This window comes from Chenopodium quinoa, unplaced genomic scaffold (genome assembly GCF_001683475.1).
Source record: "Chenopodium quinoa cultivar QQ74 unplaced genomic scaffold, ASM168347v1, whole genome shotgun sequence".
Lineage (NCBI taxonomy): Eukaryota > Viridiplantae > Streptophyta > Magnoliopsida > Caryophyllales > Amaranthaceae > Chenopodium > Chenopodium quinoa.
In genome coordinates this window covers 12,044,261-12,060,499 of record NW_018745024.1, presented here as the reverse complement: position 1 = coordinate 12,060,499, position 16,239 = coordinate 12,044,261, and the positions used below count along the sequence as shown (strand labels likewise).

The following is a 16,239-nucleotide window of genomic DNA, read 5'->3' as shown; positions in this document are numbered from 1 at the left end:
ATTTTTGGTTTATCCACAAAAACTTGATCATTCCATATATATTGCCATACTACATAAAATCCTTCTTACTAAACTAACTTCCTTATACTGGTACATATTTTCTCCTTGTATAATTCCACTATTCCTTTTTAATACACTGTAGAGAGTTCCCTATTTGTGAGAGTTATATTGTAATATTTCTCACCCTAATAAATTAGGGTATTTGTACTCTGATTTAATATAGTTGATTTATTTTTAAAGTGCTCGTTGTGGGTTATTTTCTTAATAGCTTTTTCTTGCCGTTTATACTTTGTCAATTTCTCGACCAAACACGTTTTCGCTAGCGCTCTTACCCTTACACATTTGAATGGCAATTGGTTAGTATTTTCTATAATTAATAATAGGGAATGACTAACTTGTTTGCTAAAAGAAAATGAGAAACTAATATTTTATTAATGAATCCCTCACTGCAAAAGCAAAGGAAGGGAAAAAAAACTGAAGCAAAATCACTGATAGATCATATTGAAGCCTTATTTGACGTAATACTTCAATTTAAGCCATGGTGAATATGTCAAATAACCTATATATTAACAAGTCCAATCACTCTACAATCTAGTATACGAAGTATATTAATAAGTCCAACCATTCTATAATTTAGAATATATAAGCAATTGTTTACATTTCACAATATAAGTCATTTGCAGACAAAAATGTTTTCAAAAGCAATAAATCCTATCCTATGCGTCTTCTTTTTAATGCCATTTTACTTAGGAATAAGGGCAATATAGCAAATGACCAAATTCTAATGTTCAATTTCAGTCTATAACTATTTATGCTAAATCCTAAAAACCATAAAATTTAACGTGTTCCGGTACTGTTTGAATTTTATAATCCTCTCATAACTAAATTTGCTTACTTCATAAAGCTCTTAGATTCGGAGTTTTAATATTTGATAATGCTCATTCTCACCTCAATCAGATATGGGGTTGGAACCTTACCAAATTAACAGGTTGATATAGTCGTTTTTAATTTTTCTTTTGATTGAAATATGAATGCATTGATTAAATACACCCGTTCTATATTTTATACAACTTTGGATATTTTTTATGAGATATATAAAATACGAGCCCGTGCGATGCACGGTTTGTTTGAATTTTTTGAAATAATTTATATATATATATATATATATATATATATATATATATATATATATATATATATATATTTATGCTAAAATTTGTTATATATTTAGATAAAATTACTGATATCAAAAGATAATATTTTATATTTAATTAATTAAACTGGAAAATCTCATTCGCCAATTTTGCTTACATGTTATTTAAATTATTTAATTAAAAAAAATTAATAATCTCGTATTTAAGTGGTTACTACTAAAATTTATTATCCTACATGCCGCACTGAAAAAAATAAATCCTACGTGGCTCTCTAAAAACTCGGGAAAAAAACTCCCCTCTATATATATGTCAAATATATATATATTAGATTCCAAATTTTTAAAAAATATGAAATAGAGGTAGTATTTGCATTTTTAAAAAAAATTGTTGTTTTTTTATAGGGCTTGTGGAAGTAAAAACAATAATGAAAAAACTCACTTATATTACTTAATTTTTTTATTTTTTATTTGGTGGTAAAAAATAATTTTTTAGTGGTAAAAGTAAAAAAAAATCCAAATTTTAATGAAAGTTTTTAAGATGAACCTTACAAATATTCTCTTTATTGATCTGTACTCTTTAATTTATTCAATAAGATAAACAAATTATTTTTGGGATTTCCATTCAAAGTTATAATCATCATAATTTATATATAAATTGTTAATGATCATCTTCTGAGATGCATAAACAAGTATATTTACTTGTGATTTTGTGAAATCAACCTCATTATTTATTCAACGGTATGCAAAAGTATATTTCACGTTTGCATGGGATTCTTTGTTAATGACAAATACTGTATTGTGTATTCTATAATTCTACATACGTGCATACTTGGCGGCGTTTGTAGTGTGTACCCAAGCCCGCCCAAACTATTAATCTTGGATACAAGTAATGTTTACAATTCAAAATATAATAAGTCATTTACGACAAAAATGTTATCAAAATCAATAAATCCTATTTTACACATCTTGTTTTCTTAATGTCATTTATAGCAAATGACCAAATTCCAATGTTCAATTTCAGTCGATAACTATATATAGTAGATCCTAAAAGCCATAAAATTAAAGATCGAAATGGTAAGAATAAAAAATAAACCTCCAAAGTACAAATAATGTCTCCTAAAAATAATACAAATAATGTCTATTTAATTGGGCATTTGAGACATAGCCCATATATACCATAGCACATCAGTGGCATGCTCATATATAGATGAAATGTTGCACTTTGTACTTACAAGAATAAGAATCTTTTAGTCATTTTTTAAGCCATTCCTAGGGTTAACCTTGCTACTTCTCTCTATTTTGCATTTCTTCTCATAAAACAAGCACTCTTTTCTTTCTAAGCCTTTTCCTATAGTGATACTCTCACCTCAATCGAAGGATCCTTCTCAACATTTTTCAGATTTTAAAACCCTCATTTCGTAAGGAAAATAGATCTTGTTACCTTGTTCCTTAGATTTCATATCACAAGGGTAGCAACAAAATTGCTCGCTAAATATTTCATTTGTTAAGTAATTACAATCAATAGTGCAATTACTCACATTGGAAGAACACTAATTGTAATCCTTTTTCCAAAATAAAAATGCAATGTACTTGTCTAAACTCTAAAGTTTTGTGTTTGAAAAATACAATGTATAACGAAATCTGAAAGATGTACTTACATCAGTTATTTTCTCCTTAGAGCTATGTGCAAAGAGGCCAAAGGTACTCTTAATTTCTGAAAAACCAGCTTCCTTTCTTCCCCATCAGTTATTTAAGTAAGGTACATTATGGATTTATGAGCACACACTACAATAGTCTTCCAATCCATCTCCAAATCATCCCACCAATCTCCCTATACCAAGAAAGATTTAAACGAGACACCGTCAATTTCACAACAATCACCCACATCAAAAGCATGCATATAACAAACAAAAATATAATTGCATTGAATGTTGTCTTTAGGTGTTACCAAGTAAAGGCATGTACAACAACTTTGGAGCTCACAAAGTCACAATGACCACAAAGTGAGTAACGAGGCTCTCCTTTCTCTGAGTGTGCAATTCGACCATCAGAGAGGAATGGGTCATTTTCCCCAAAGTCAGGAAAAAACAATTAAACAAACTAATTATCAAATTTCATTCCTTTCAAAAGTCAAAAGCTTCATTCTCCACTTCTATCCTCCTGAAATTCCTTTACAATTCAACACATGCATCGCCTTCTTCACGATTGTAATTCCTCACCAGTAAACTCAAACACAACAAACAAAATTCTTCATCAATGTGTTAAATAACCGATACAGTTAAAAAACTTCTAACTCACATCTTATCCAGAGTAACACAAATCGGCAAGTAGCCAACTATGCTTGCAGGGCATAAATATGCAACTTCCATCACTTACAATGACGTCTCAGTCAAAGCCATTACTACCTATAATGATTACGAAATCCCTTGTTGAACTTAATCTAGATAATAAATTCGTACTTCACAAACATGTTCATGATACAAGTAATTTCAACTCAAATACACTCTGTTAAAATTGTAAATTTCTCACCAATAAACTCAAACACAACACTCAAAGATGATGATAAGGGATTCAAACACCCAACCTTTTATAAGAAAGATAGTTACTTAACCATCTAAGCCAATCATAAACTATGTTATAAACATGAAAATAAATGCATATAACTGATAATCACAAGGTCTAATTAAAGTAGCAACCGGTGCAACGCCCGGGCTACACACTAGTTTACTATAAAAAGATGTACTTTCTTTGATTTTTTTAGTTGACACCTTTCTAACACGCTTATCAACGTTTTTTTTTTTTTTTTTTTTTTTTTTTTTGAAACAATGTCGTATGTTTTTAACGCTTAATAACTTCAAATTTTTTTTTTTTCGTGACTCCAATTATTAATAGAGTGTAAAATTATAAAAAGTGAATATTAATAAAATATAACAAGGTCTCAAATAATTAAATTTTATCGTATCTATAAATCATAAAAGCAAGTCAAAGTATAGTGAGTGAATTGGGTAAAAGGCAAACCGTGTCAACTAAGAAAATGAAGAAAATAATTTGGTTAAAAAAGTTTAAAATATATATATGGAAATAAATTTAGAGGAAGTCAAGAATAATTAAAAGTCTACCTTCACCCTAATTAATGTCCAAATAACATTAAAACTCTCCTTGTACGTCAACTCATACATGTACTCCCCTATATATATATGTCTAACACTTTTTACAAATTTAAATTACCACAAGTATACGGGTTCACTGGTAGACTCAATAATTGGAGAACAAAAAAAAATAGTAGAAGAAGAATGGATTACAATAATGGTGATTATAATCTTCCTAACAATAATTCCGGCAACGGTGATCAAATATACCATGACAATGGCGGTGTTTCGAATAATTTACACCCGGTTGGTATACAGGTTCTTTTTAAAACTTTATTAATGACAACTTTCTTTAACTATTTTTCATGAAAATCACAGGTTAAAAAAGATGTAGATTATCAAGCTTAATGGAGAGAAAAAACTTGTGAATACAGGCGGACATGGGGTGGCACGAGATTGGCCCAGCACGGCACGGCACGACATGGTAACCGAGGAGTGGACCGTGGGTCGTGCCGTGCCGTGAACACGATTTTGAAAATCCGGTACGAGCGCGGCACGATAGTTTGGCCCGTCAGCACGACACGCCAAGCACGGCCCGACACAACCATAAAAATCTAATATATATAAATAAAGAAGGCATTTTTCGTGCAATGTGTGGTTCCTACAGGCGTTGGTACCTTGCATCGTACAACCGATTCGCGAAAAGAACATATTACACACATGTAAAGAACATAGTGTTGTAATGAAAAGAACATACTATTAAAAAGTAATGAACACATATCTAAAGTAAAAAGAACATATTTATATTAAAAAAGAGTGAGAAGAACATATGTTTATGTTCTTTAATTGTCAGTGTAATGTACTTTTATTTGTAATATAATGTTAATTACTTATTGTGAAATGTTCTTTGATTTTTTTAAAAAAAAAATTATGGTGAATATACATAAATCATGTTCATTACATAATATTTTCATGTTCTTTATAAATATTAGGGATGTTCTTTAGATGTATAAAAAAACATAAAATTGGATGTTCTTTACAAAATAGTTATATGTTCTTTACAAAACAGCTTTATGTTCTTTAAAAAACTGCTACATGTTCTTTTCGCATTTTTTGCTCCTGTACCTTGCTAGGTACAAGCAACTATACCTTAAAATTTCGGGAGCATTCGGTACGCCACATAAGAAAAGGTATTATTTTGACCAATGAAATTTTAGATTAATAATTTATTTTAGAATTAAAAAATTCACTCGCCACCTAAGAAAAAGTGACGAATAAGATTTAAGAATTTTGTCATCTAGGTAAAAATAACGAATAATGAACAATTAAACTCTAAATTATTTTAAAAACTAATAAATATCTTTTTTACATATATGGATGTAAATTTTTCATCGTAAATATCTTTAATCTCTCCATATCAAATATTATAAAAATTAGATATTAATAATGTACTCATTGAAACGAATAAAACTAAATCTCATATCACTATATTTTTCCTTATACATAGAGAGAAATTTAATTAGAAGATTCCCCTAATTTTTTTAATAGTTAAAATATCCTAGATGAGACTAACATTTTGAAAGAGAACCATTATATAAAAAAACGCATTTGCAAAGCACTTATTTTAACCAATAAATAAAATGATTTGTCATTTATTTTTTATTAAAAAATTAAATTGTCACCTAAGAAAAATTAAAGAATAAGGTTTGGAATTTTAAATTCAAGCGCCACATAAGATAAATAAACCTACAAAAGATAACTTTAATGTAAAAATTATATAAAAAAAAAATAATCTTATGATATTAGGAATTTTATCCAATTATCTAATGACTAATCTTCATATAAAAAATCTTAAATTAATAAAAATGTTTACTAGAACCGTGCATGGGGCTTATATCTAGTAACATAAACAATAATGAAGAACTATAATAATAAAAATAAGAATAACAAAAAGAACAATAATGAATAAATAAATAAATAAATAAATAAATAAATATATATATATATATATATATATATATATATATATATATATATATATATATATATATATATATATATATAGTGTGGACTTCTTTCTTTTCTGATTTCCTCAACTTTCTCTCTCCAACTTTCTCTCTCTTACTTTTCCAATTCTTCTACCATGCTACTTTTTCAAATCTGGCTTCAATTACTTTGATTTTCAGCGATTTCTCAGCTCTACAATCTATTATCAAGTAAGTTATTTGTGTTAATTTTGCTATTTTTGCTTGATTTGAGGTACTTAGGTTCTACTAAGGTTTCTGTCATTTTGTTTACCTGAATTTCATTTGCATTTTTTTGTATATTCAGTTGGAAATTTAATATGTCCATTGTATTTTTGTTTATGATTTTTGTTTAATTTTGTAATTTTGCAAGTTTTTTTTATTGATTCTTTCAATTTGATTTGAATTTTTGAGTTTGGTAGGAGTAGTTTTGAACGAATTTTGTTTAATCCTGCTTTATTTTAGTTAATTGGGTTTTTAAGTGTAATTTTTTGCTCGAAACTCTGCTCTAATTGTTGTGTTTCACCTTTGGTAAAATGATTTTTGATTTAATTAGTTGAATTTATAAGATTTTGTTCTTGATTGTATGTAATTTTTGTCTGGTTTAGGCCGGAAACTAATAATTTCTATGGATATGTATAAATATTGGGATTAATTATAGGAGGACTAATGTTATCTGGAATTATGTTGCTTGTGTTTCCGGGTTGTGAACGAATGCGTTGTTGGCGTGAGCTTATGGGTTATCTAATAGAATTTCTAGGTACAGTTAAAATTTTCAAAGAAAATTGTGCTTTTTAAAATTTATTCAATAGTTTGTCAAAGAAATTAAGCTGTTTTTCCTTACATAGTTGCATCAGTCATCCAATTTGATGGCTTGAGCTTTTTAGTTTCTTTTTTCTAATGTTTCATACTAATAATTCTTGGGGAGCAGTAGTATATTGGCATTTGTCAATACTATAGAATGGTTTTGTAAAAGGATTGAAAACGAAAAGTATCACTAAGAAAAAGAAACCTTCTATTGTTGAGAATACAAATGAAACAATGGATGGGAATGCAAAGGATGCTCAACCTGCTATAGCTTTGTCTGCTATCATGGAAGGAAATAAGGGGAATGAGGCTTCTTCTTCACATGCTATTGTTTTGTCAGCTATGAAGAGAAAATTGGATGAAAATGAAGGCCGTAAAGTGAAAAAAGTGAAGACAAACAAGGATAAGAACATTGTAATTCATAGGCAAGAGTCTGCAATCATAGATGGTGATATAGATGGTGATGTACATATGTAATGTAAAAATAGTCTTTAAAAACATATGAAGTTATGTTTTTATTAATAACATTGTTATATAGTATATTTAAATATAATACTAGTGACATGCATTCATTTTTACTTCTTTTGTTATATTGTAAATATTGTAATATTGATGTAGTTACCTTATTTTTATGTAGTAACCTTTATTTTTGTATATCGTGACCTTTATGTAAATGGAGTTAAAAACTCAAAGTCGATATAGTTACCTTATTTCTATACATAGTGATTTTTATGTAAATGGAGTCATAACCTCGAAGTCGATATAGTTTTCTTATTTCTATACATAGTGACCTTTATGTAAATGGAGCCAAAACTCAAAGTCGATATAATTACCTTATTTTTGTACATAGTGACCTTTATGTAAATGGAGTCAAAAACTCAATGTCGATATAGATACCTTATTTCTGTACATAATGACATTTATGTAAATGAATTTAAAAACTCAAATTTGATATAGTTACCTTATTTTTTTATATAGTGACCTTTATATTAATGTTGTCAAATTTGATATAGTTACCTTATTTTTGTATATAATGACCTTTGTGTAAATATCGTCAAAATTAATATAGTTACGTTATTTTTATATATAGTGACTCTATTTCAATATCGTCAATTTAGATAAAGTTACCTTATTTTAGTATGTAGTACCCTTTAAAAGGTTGAATTGGTTATATGTAAGGTTGGAAAGGTCTTAGAGCTTTTAAGCCGTCTGATCTTTTATGCTACTAATGAATGGTTGAGATTTGTTGTTTTCGGCATAAGCCTTGTTTTCAGCATAAGCCCTGTTTTCAGCGGAACCACCCCGTATATATATTTTGATTTGTAGCCACCACCAGGTACGGCCCGACGCGGCACGCTGTCCATCTCTACCTATGAATATAAGTCTAATGACAATATGTATTTATTATAGAGTAATTAATCAAAGTTGAATTACAACTTTAGTTATAACATCAATCAAAATGATGCAATGTGCAATCACTATGTCCCGAATGATCCTTGACTTAGTCCTCAACCACCACCTTCAAGTTTTGCGGAGAATCGTTATGACATCAATCTAAATGATGCAATATGCAATCACTATGTGCCGAATGATCCTCACCCACCACCTTCTAGTTTTGCGGAGATTCGTTATGACATCAATCAAAATGATGCAATGTGACCTAACTTTGAGTTCTGTGGATAAGGCTTCATCCTGTGGTGTTGGATGTTCACGACGAAATGGGTACCTGTTAAATCAGGTTGAATATACAAATGGTTATTATTCTCAACCTAGGTACCAAAATTTTGTTAATTGGGATAACAATTAACCCATAACAGATTGTATGATGAATGCCCTAGATAAGGATATGTTTTGTTTTTTTGTTGGTAGTAAGAATATAGGCATTTTTATTACTAGTATTTATAGCATAGTAACATCAGATTTTCTTCATAAACTGGATTTCAATAAACCTTTACAAATCAACTACTTGTATCATTACAGAAATAAATTTTGTCCAACACCAAGAATTCTTGGTGCAAATTTCATTTGTCAATGAATAATTTGAGCAGATTAAATAAAACTACAGCAGGATTCACTATAATAGGAATCTATCATGTAAAAGAGTACATTTATTTCTTAGGTTCGTTGGTAAAACAGGTAAGCACATACAACGGTAACACTACTGGAAATTGTGCTCCCATATTTCCATAAATGATCATCCTTTGAGAGGAAGTCTAAACTTTCGAGTTATATCAGTTTTTAATGTCACAAATTATCTCCAGCTTTATCTAAAGACGCAGACAGATAGCTGAGTATGAAACCTTCAAGGTCACCTTCCAGCACAGAATCAGGATCTGAGACCTCAAAATCTGTACGATGATCCTTCACCATTCGGTAAGGCTGCACAAGACAGTAAAAGAATCATTTAACTTTGCTCAATATCCATTAGATAGTTTCTTTTAGCATCTCAGGTTTTGGTTAGGGAATGTTATTTATTTATTCATCGGTTTTGGTATGCTGAAATATGAATATCCTTACATGAAGAACATAAGATCTTATCTGAGCGCCCCAACTGATTTCTGTAAGTGATTCGGTATGCTGAGCATTCATTTGAGCTTGGCGAGCTATCTCAAGCTGGTCTACACGAGATTGGAGAACTGCCATCGCTGAAGCCTTGTTTTGATGCTGTGACCTTGTGTTGTTGACAAATAAAACAATATGAAAATCAGCGAGAGAAATACAGCACCGTGAAACTTTTAGGTGAAGAAGATGGCTATAGAAAGACACGGGATTCTATAATAAGACATGGTGAGGAAAATTGATACTGCCTTTACTGGTTTGAATTCCTCGTTTTTATTTTCTTCCAGGATCAGTTTGTCTCATCCAACAACTCCCTTTACAATAAATCTTGTACTTCGTATAAGGCAGGCTCACATTGATTTTATTGTAAGACCGTCAATTTAATGGTAACTTTAACAGTATATATGTCACGAAGGATATTAACTTGGCATGATAATAGGAAAAAGATAAGTAGTTCTTTGTCTATGCATCAAAGTCTATGAAACTATAACCAAAGATGAGCATGTAAACCTTTCATTTTGACAAGTAGCGACAATCCCTGTAGGGATATGAGTTATCCTCACAGCACTGTCTGTAGTGTTGACCGACTGGCCACCAGCTCCACCAGCACGATATCGATCAATGCGGAGATCTGATTCTTTAATTTCCACACGTGTGGATACATCTTTGAGGATTGGAATAACTGCTACAGCAGCAAATGACGTATGTCTGCGTTTTGCACTATCAAATGGAGAAATACGAACCAATCTGTGTACCCCAACTTCTGCTTTTGCATATCCATATGCATATTCACCATCTACTTTGATTGTTGCCCGCTGAAATCCAAGAAAAATAAAAAAATTTAAATATTATCAGATATAATCAATGAAAGATTATTATATATATTTTTTTTTGAAGAAAACCTAAACAGGGCTACAGTCATTAATTCATAGAGATATCAAAGTTCAATAGAGGTACAATGCAACCCGGAAAATCCGTCAACCAAAGACTTGACCTATAGCCCAAGGGATCATATGAGCTAATTCATGGGCAACATTATTTCCCTCCCAACGAACAGAATTAAAGGAGACACAGTCCAAAGATCTACAAACATTATAAATATCATCAATGATAATATGAAGAGAGCTACTTCTCCTCTTTTGTGATTTAATTGCGTTATTGAGACCAAGGCAATCACTATCAAAGAAAGATTTCTGGAACGAATAAAAATGCAGCCCATATACATCAATAGGTGGATAAGCTTGATCCCTTCTATTCCCTAATCACACAATGTAATTCCATTTAGTATATCACTATATCATAACCAAGGTTGCCCGTCACTTTAGCCCAATGAATAGTGGATAGTAAAGGTAAAATAAATGAAAGGCATAACCTTGATCCCTGCAATTTCACCAGCCATTTCCTCCAGAACACTAACACGATATCCACATCGTTGTGCCCACGATTTGTACATTTCCATGACCATAAAAGCCCAGTCATTGCTCTCTGTGCCACCGGCTCCAGCTTGAACCTAAAGCAATCAATGATATGCAATCTTTTTATTCTCCTTCTCAGAGATAAGCAAAATGTGAGCCAAAATTTCATAATACATTGAGAAAGATATAGTTAGAAGAAAGTGATATATAGAAGCAGATAGATACTACTAGTATGATTCAATTTCAAACTTTTGTGAATTGTAATTGTGCAATAGTTACAATCACACTGATATCTCCAGTATATTTGAGGTTTTTTTCCAGGTGAAACCGCACTCCTGTCTCTGCTACACTACATAGGCACATATGCTAATAATACAGTCAGTCTTGCACGTGGATCTAAATCTAGGCCTCTTTATAGCAATGTGTAAGGTTCTTGTCTAATATCTGGATTCAATCTGCTACTTTCAAATAGAATTATCTTCAAGTTAAAATTGTAAATTGAAAAAAGGAATTACATTCAAGGTAAACTATAAATAAAAATTTAGAATGTTTGTTGCTTGTGAAGCTATAGAACAGCAAGAACCCTTCTTCTAGAGCAGGGATTAATCGTAGTCTCGTAGATGCTAAGTACACTTTATATTTACAAAGGAATTTGATTCCCAGAGAACGTTACTTGGAAAAGGAAGTAAAACAATTATGCAGACCCCAGCCTCCAAAAGATTATATATATATATATATATATATATATATATATATATATATATATATATATATATAATATTGTTTCCCAATTCACATGTGAATACTGAATGAGTAAGAGGGGAGTGGGTGAAAGACTTCCCAAGTTTTAGTCTAACTTTTTACTGTCAGGCAAACAAGAGTTCAATAGAGCGAACAATTCTAGTCAGAACTACAGGAAGTGATACACAGATGTAATGTCAAGAGATTATAAGTAATATACTTGCGGATCATTCAGAGAAAATAGTTCCAAAATTTATATTTGACAAGTCCTGATTCTCTGAATCAGATGTACTAGTCTAAGGTAGAGCATTTTTGCCAGAGGTGGAAACAGATGTACTAGTATAAGGTGGAGCATTGGCAATTTTCAAAAAGGCATATATTCCTGTTTGCGTTAACAGCTTAAATTCCTCCTTTACCACTAGCCAAATATTTTTATCTTATGAAAATTCATAAGCAGAACACAGATGGACTTTCCAGTATACTGTCCATAACTCCAGATAATGTACAGCAGCCACAGCTATCACGTATACATATATATATTTAAAAAAAAAAAAAAAGGATTAGACAATGCAGAAGTAATCGCATACAAAAAGGCACATTTACTCTTCTGAGACATCAATTATGATAAAAATGACTGTCTGAAGTGCAGCCAGGTAATTTATTTTGGACAATGCCCACAATGCAAAGTCTACATCAGGAAGCCATCTAGAAGATACTAACCTCAATGTAACAAGAAGCGGAATCATGTTCACCAGATAACATAGCATCAAGTTCTCTTTCCTTTGAATCTCTTCTCATTTTAAGTAAAGCATTCATTGTTTCCTGCAGGCAAATACAAAATAAATAAAAGAGATTGCTAATTTAAAATCCCAAGCAACCAAACTTATATAAAATTATTAAAAGTTTAAAACTGTGTCCATATGAAATAAAAGGTATTAGAGAGAGCTAACAAGATAACTACTGGCTACTGCTTTAAACGCATTATACAAATTATCTAAATGGCAGCCAATAGGGAAGCTAGAAGTTTTCACAAAGTAAATTTAGCAACTCGCCACTTGTCAAATTAACTTCTTTGTTCAAGAGAGAAAAAAGCTGAAATAAAGTCTCAGATGCAGACCAGGCTAAATGAAAAGGGCTACCTGGGTAATTACATATAAAAGACAAGCTGCATTCTGATTCAATCAATTACACACTGTTATGTATTTATATTAGATGACCTCAACAACCAAGCTGGTTGAATTTTTTGAGCACATGTCATGCTAATCTAACTAGAAACTGGAGAGTTTTTGTGACAAAGAATATTTTTTAAAAACACACACCGACACCTAACTAAGCCAACAAGAGCCATTCATATGTCAAATTGTCACCTATAGTTTACTAAAGACATTTAAGAGCATTGGCACTGCTCTCCAACGAAATGACACTCTAAACATAGGTAATTAAGTAGGAATTCTATGCTGATAAAGAATGAAAGCCGTTACACGTATAGTGAATGTTCTACAGGCAGACAGAGAACAGCTAGAATTAACACTTAGCAGTAACTTTAACAATCATTCGTTCCTGCTTTGCAAAGCATAAGATTTGTTTACAGCAATCTACAAGCTAATTAAGTAAACATCATAGGGCATTGGTAATCTCATAAAAGGATTACCAGAAGCAAAATACTGCTAAACAACCTATTAAAAAAGCAGATGCAGAAATTAACTCATTCGAGAACTTAACTCTTGATTAGCTCTGACACCAACAACAGAATGCAGAAATTGATAGAAATTAGCATGAAAAAATTGTGCAGTTTTTGTTCCACAACAACAATTCCTTAGTCTCAAAATGATTTAGGGAATTTTGGTTCCACAGATTTATTAAAACATGCAAACTAATCATCCAATAATCTTGATTCTTGAAGGTATCAAAGCTACTATGAAAATGTACAGCAGATATATAGTGATAAATTCATAATTAATAATACCCCATTTCCATCATGAATGACCTTCATATAAACAAAAAGCAACTATTTTCAGTATCTCATTTACTCGCAGTCGTGCATTGAAATTTGAAAGACAACATTTTCAAGCATCAGCAATTCAGATCATGAATTACTATATGTAAAAATCCAAACTCAAAGCCCATAGTGATTTAATATACTTTTGCCAACAACAGAGAATAAAACCTGCAGTGACCCAAGTTCAACAATAAATGAATTCTGAATTGAATCACTGAGGTATGAAGCATACTAAACATTCTCAAATATCAAAACATTGAAAATAGAAGTGATTAACATATTATACATCCACAAGGTCAAGACACGGTACAGTCAACTGGCAAATTAGCAAACTAAGCTCACTGGATATAACCACATTTTCTACAGTCTTGACTGCTTATTAAAAGATATGAGAACATGCCTAGAAGAAGTGAAGCGCACCGATTCCAACTCTGAATCATTCTCTTCTCGAGCAAGCTTCAGCATATCAATGTGCTCAATCAACTCCTGCTCAAACTCCATTACCTCGTTCACTTTTCCCATGAGAGAACCATGCTCACGACTAATCTTTCCAGCATGAACAGGATCATCCCATAGATTCGGTTTATCCAGCTCAGCTGATAACATGTCCAAGCGCACCAGCAACTTTTTCCACTACCAACATCAACATCACATATGACATTAGATAATACAACTTATAATGACCTAGGTGATAGTGCAATTCAAGTATACAACTATTGCATATGTTTCTCATATTTACAAGCTCAAACAAAAATCTTTAAATTAGCAAATTAAAAGTAACATCGAGGTTAAGGACTCGGCATAGGATTTTTATCATCATTCCTCATTAATCTTCATATGTCAACTAGCTTAGTCAGTAAAGACTTGGAAGATAATACCCAAGACCTTTGATCGAATCCCGTCTACATAATTGCCCTTTATGGCTTTTTATACACCTCATTTTTATCAAAACTTGTTACAAAATCACAAATTCAAACAACTCACCTTCCTCCCACCAAAATAAATCTAGGAGAATAATAAAAGTAACATATAAACACATAAATACAATAATGTAATGTACATGAATTTTTGAGCATATAAATTACCTGCAATCGCTTTTTAATAAGATGAATAGACTGCGCTACAGCAGAAGCATGACTCTTCCAATCACCTTCATCTTCATCAAGTATTGGCCATCGACTAGCAACAATTCTTTCCACAGTTAATCCATCAGAAGTTGCTGGGTCTGCAACTTGAGAACTAAAACATCGAACCCCACTTGAAAAAATCAAACCCTGATTATTCCCATTTGATAATTTCGCATTTTTAAGCAAATTTAGTGAATACCCAGAATAATTTAAAAAATGAATTGAATTCCCAATACATGATGTCGAATCTTGGATGCTTGATTGCCTTGATTTGTGGTGATTTGGCGGGAAATTGTGGGTGTTTTGGGGGTTTGATTTGGAAGAGAAGAGCAAAGAGCTTAGATTGGGTGTTTGATGGAAGATTCGAGATTGTGAATTTGATCTTCTTCGAGCAAGAAAATGTATCATTTTCACTCGCCTCTGTTGGAGAAGAAGAAAAAAGAGGGTTTATGGGGAATTGAAGGGTTTATGCCATTATGGAGAGTGCAAATATGGTATGCATTTCCGCTCGATCCTCTGTCGTATTATTGTTTTACTGAAGGGAATTTGCCAAATTACACCCCAATTTTTTTTTTTTTTTTTTTTTTTTTTTTAAGGTAAGAAGAAAAAACATTAAGAGATCCTCCTCACAAAGAGAATTTCTAACATGTTGGTTTGAAGTATAGAAATTAGAAGCTAAACTTGAAATATTACAATAATTGATTACCACGGAATTTACTATTAAATATCCTGTATCCAATCTGATGCTTGATTTGCTTCTCAGTTAAAATGTTTGATACTCCAATTGTTGAAATCTGACAAGAGATGCACATGTTTTCAATAATGGCTTACTCCATGTTAAAGATGATTTTTTTTTATTTTTTTATTTTTAATATTTTGTATATAGAATTACTAGCTTAATCCGTCTAATTATACGATTTTATTAAATTTTATAAAGATGTAGAATAATTTGTACTTAGGGGGTGTTTGGTAAGTGGGATTAAGAAGGTGGGAATGGGAATATATGTACCAACATGACTAATTCCCTTGTTTGTGTTTAAGGGAATGGGAAATAAAATCCCAATGAATTCCCACATTCTTATTACCTAGGGGGTGCTCATAATAGGGGAAGGGAATTGAGAAGGGTATGAAAAGACCAAATTGCCATTAATGAGAAAGTTGAAAAGGAAGGGAAAAATATGAGCAAGGGCATTGATGTAATTTCTTAGTAAACATCAACATATCCCAAGCAACTACCAAACTATGGACTTTTATTCCCTTTTATGAATTCCCAACAACAAAATCCCACTTATAATTCCCCAAATTCTCATTCCCACATGTCAAAC

At 31.3% G+C, this 16,239-nt stretch overlaps 1 protein-coding gene and 1 long non-coding RNA gene across 2 annotated transcripts; one reads left to right on the top strand and one right to left on the bottom strand.

Moving 5' to 3' along the window:
* The first annotated feature begins 6,322 nt into the window (after positions 1-6,322).
* On the top strand, positions 6,323-7,637 carry LOC110708764. The gene is made up of 2 exons (XR_002508795.1): positions 6,323-6,458; positions 7,198-7,637. It is a non-coding gene; the product is annotated as an uncharacterized LOC110708764 (long non-coding RNA).
* A 1,421-nt stretch (positions 7,638-9,058) lies between these two features.
* On the bottom strand, positions 9,059-15,322 carry LOC110708761 (peptide chain release factor PrfB2, chloroplastic-like). The gene is made up of 7 exons (XM_021886978.1): positions 14,873-15,322; positions 14,208-14,420; positions 12,509-12,610; positions 11,005-11,142; positions 10,143-10,447; positions 9,591-9,744; positions 9,059-9,452 (listed from the first exon to the last, which is right to left on the bottom strand). Exons 1-7 carry the CDS (start codon positions 15,320-15,322, stop codon positions 9,318-9,320), a joined length of 1,497 nt encoding a protein of 498 aa, XP_021742670.1. The 3' UTR covers positions 9,059-9,317.
* Between the last annotated feature and the right edge of the window lie 917 nt (positions 15,323-16,239).

Coding starts and splice junctions, on each gene's coding strand:
- LOC110708761 (XM_021886978.1), bottom strand. CDS start 15,322: ATGATACATTTTCTTGCTCGAAGAAGATCAAATTCACAATCTCGAATC. Junction 11,143..12,508: donor CCGCTTCTTGTTACATTGAG/GTTAGTATCTTC, acceptor TGATTGCTTTAG/GTTCAAGCTGGAGCCGGTGG. Junction 9,453..9,590: donor TAAGATCTTATGTTCTTCAT/GTAAGGATATTC, acceptor TGTCTTGTGCAG/CCTTACCGAATGGTGAAGGA.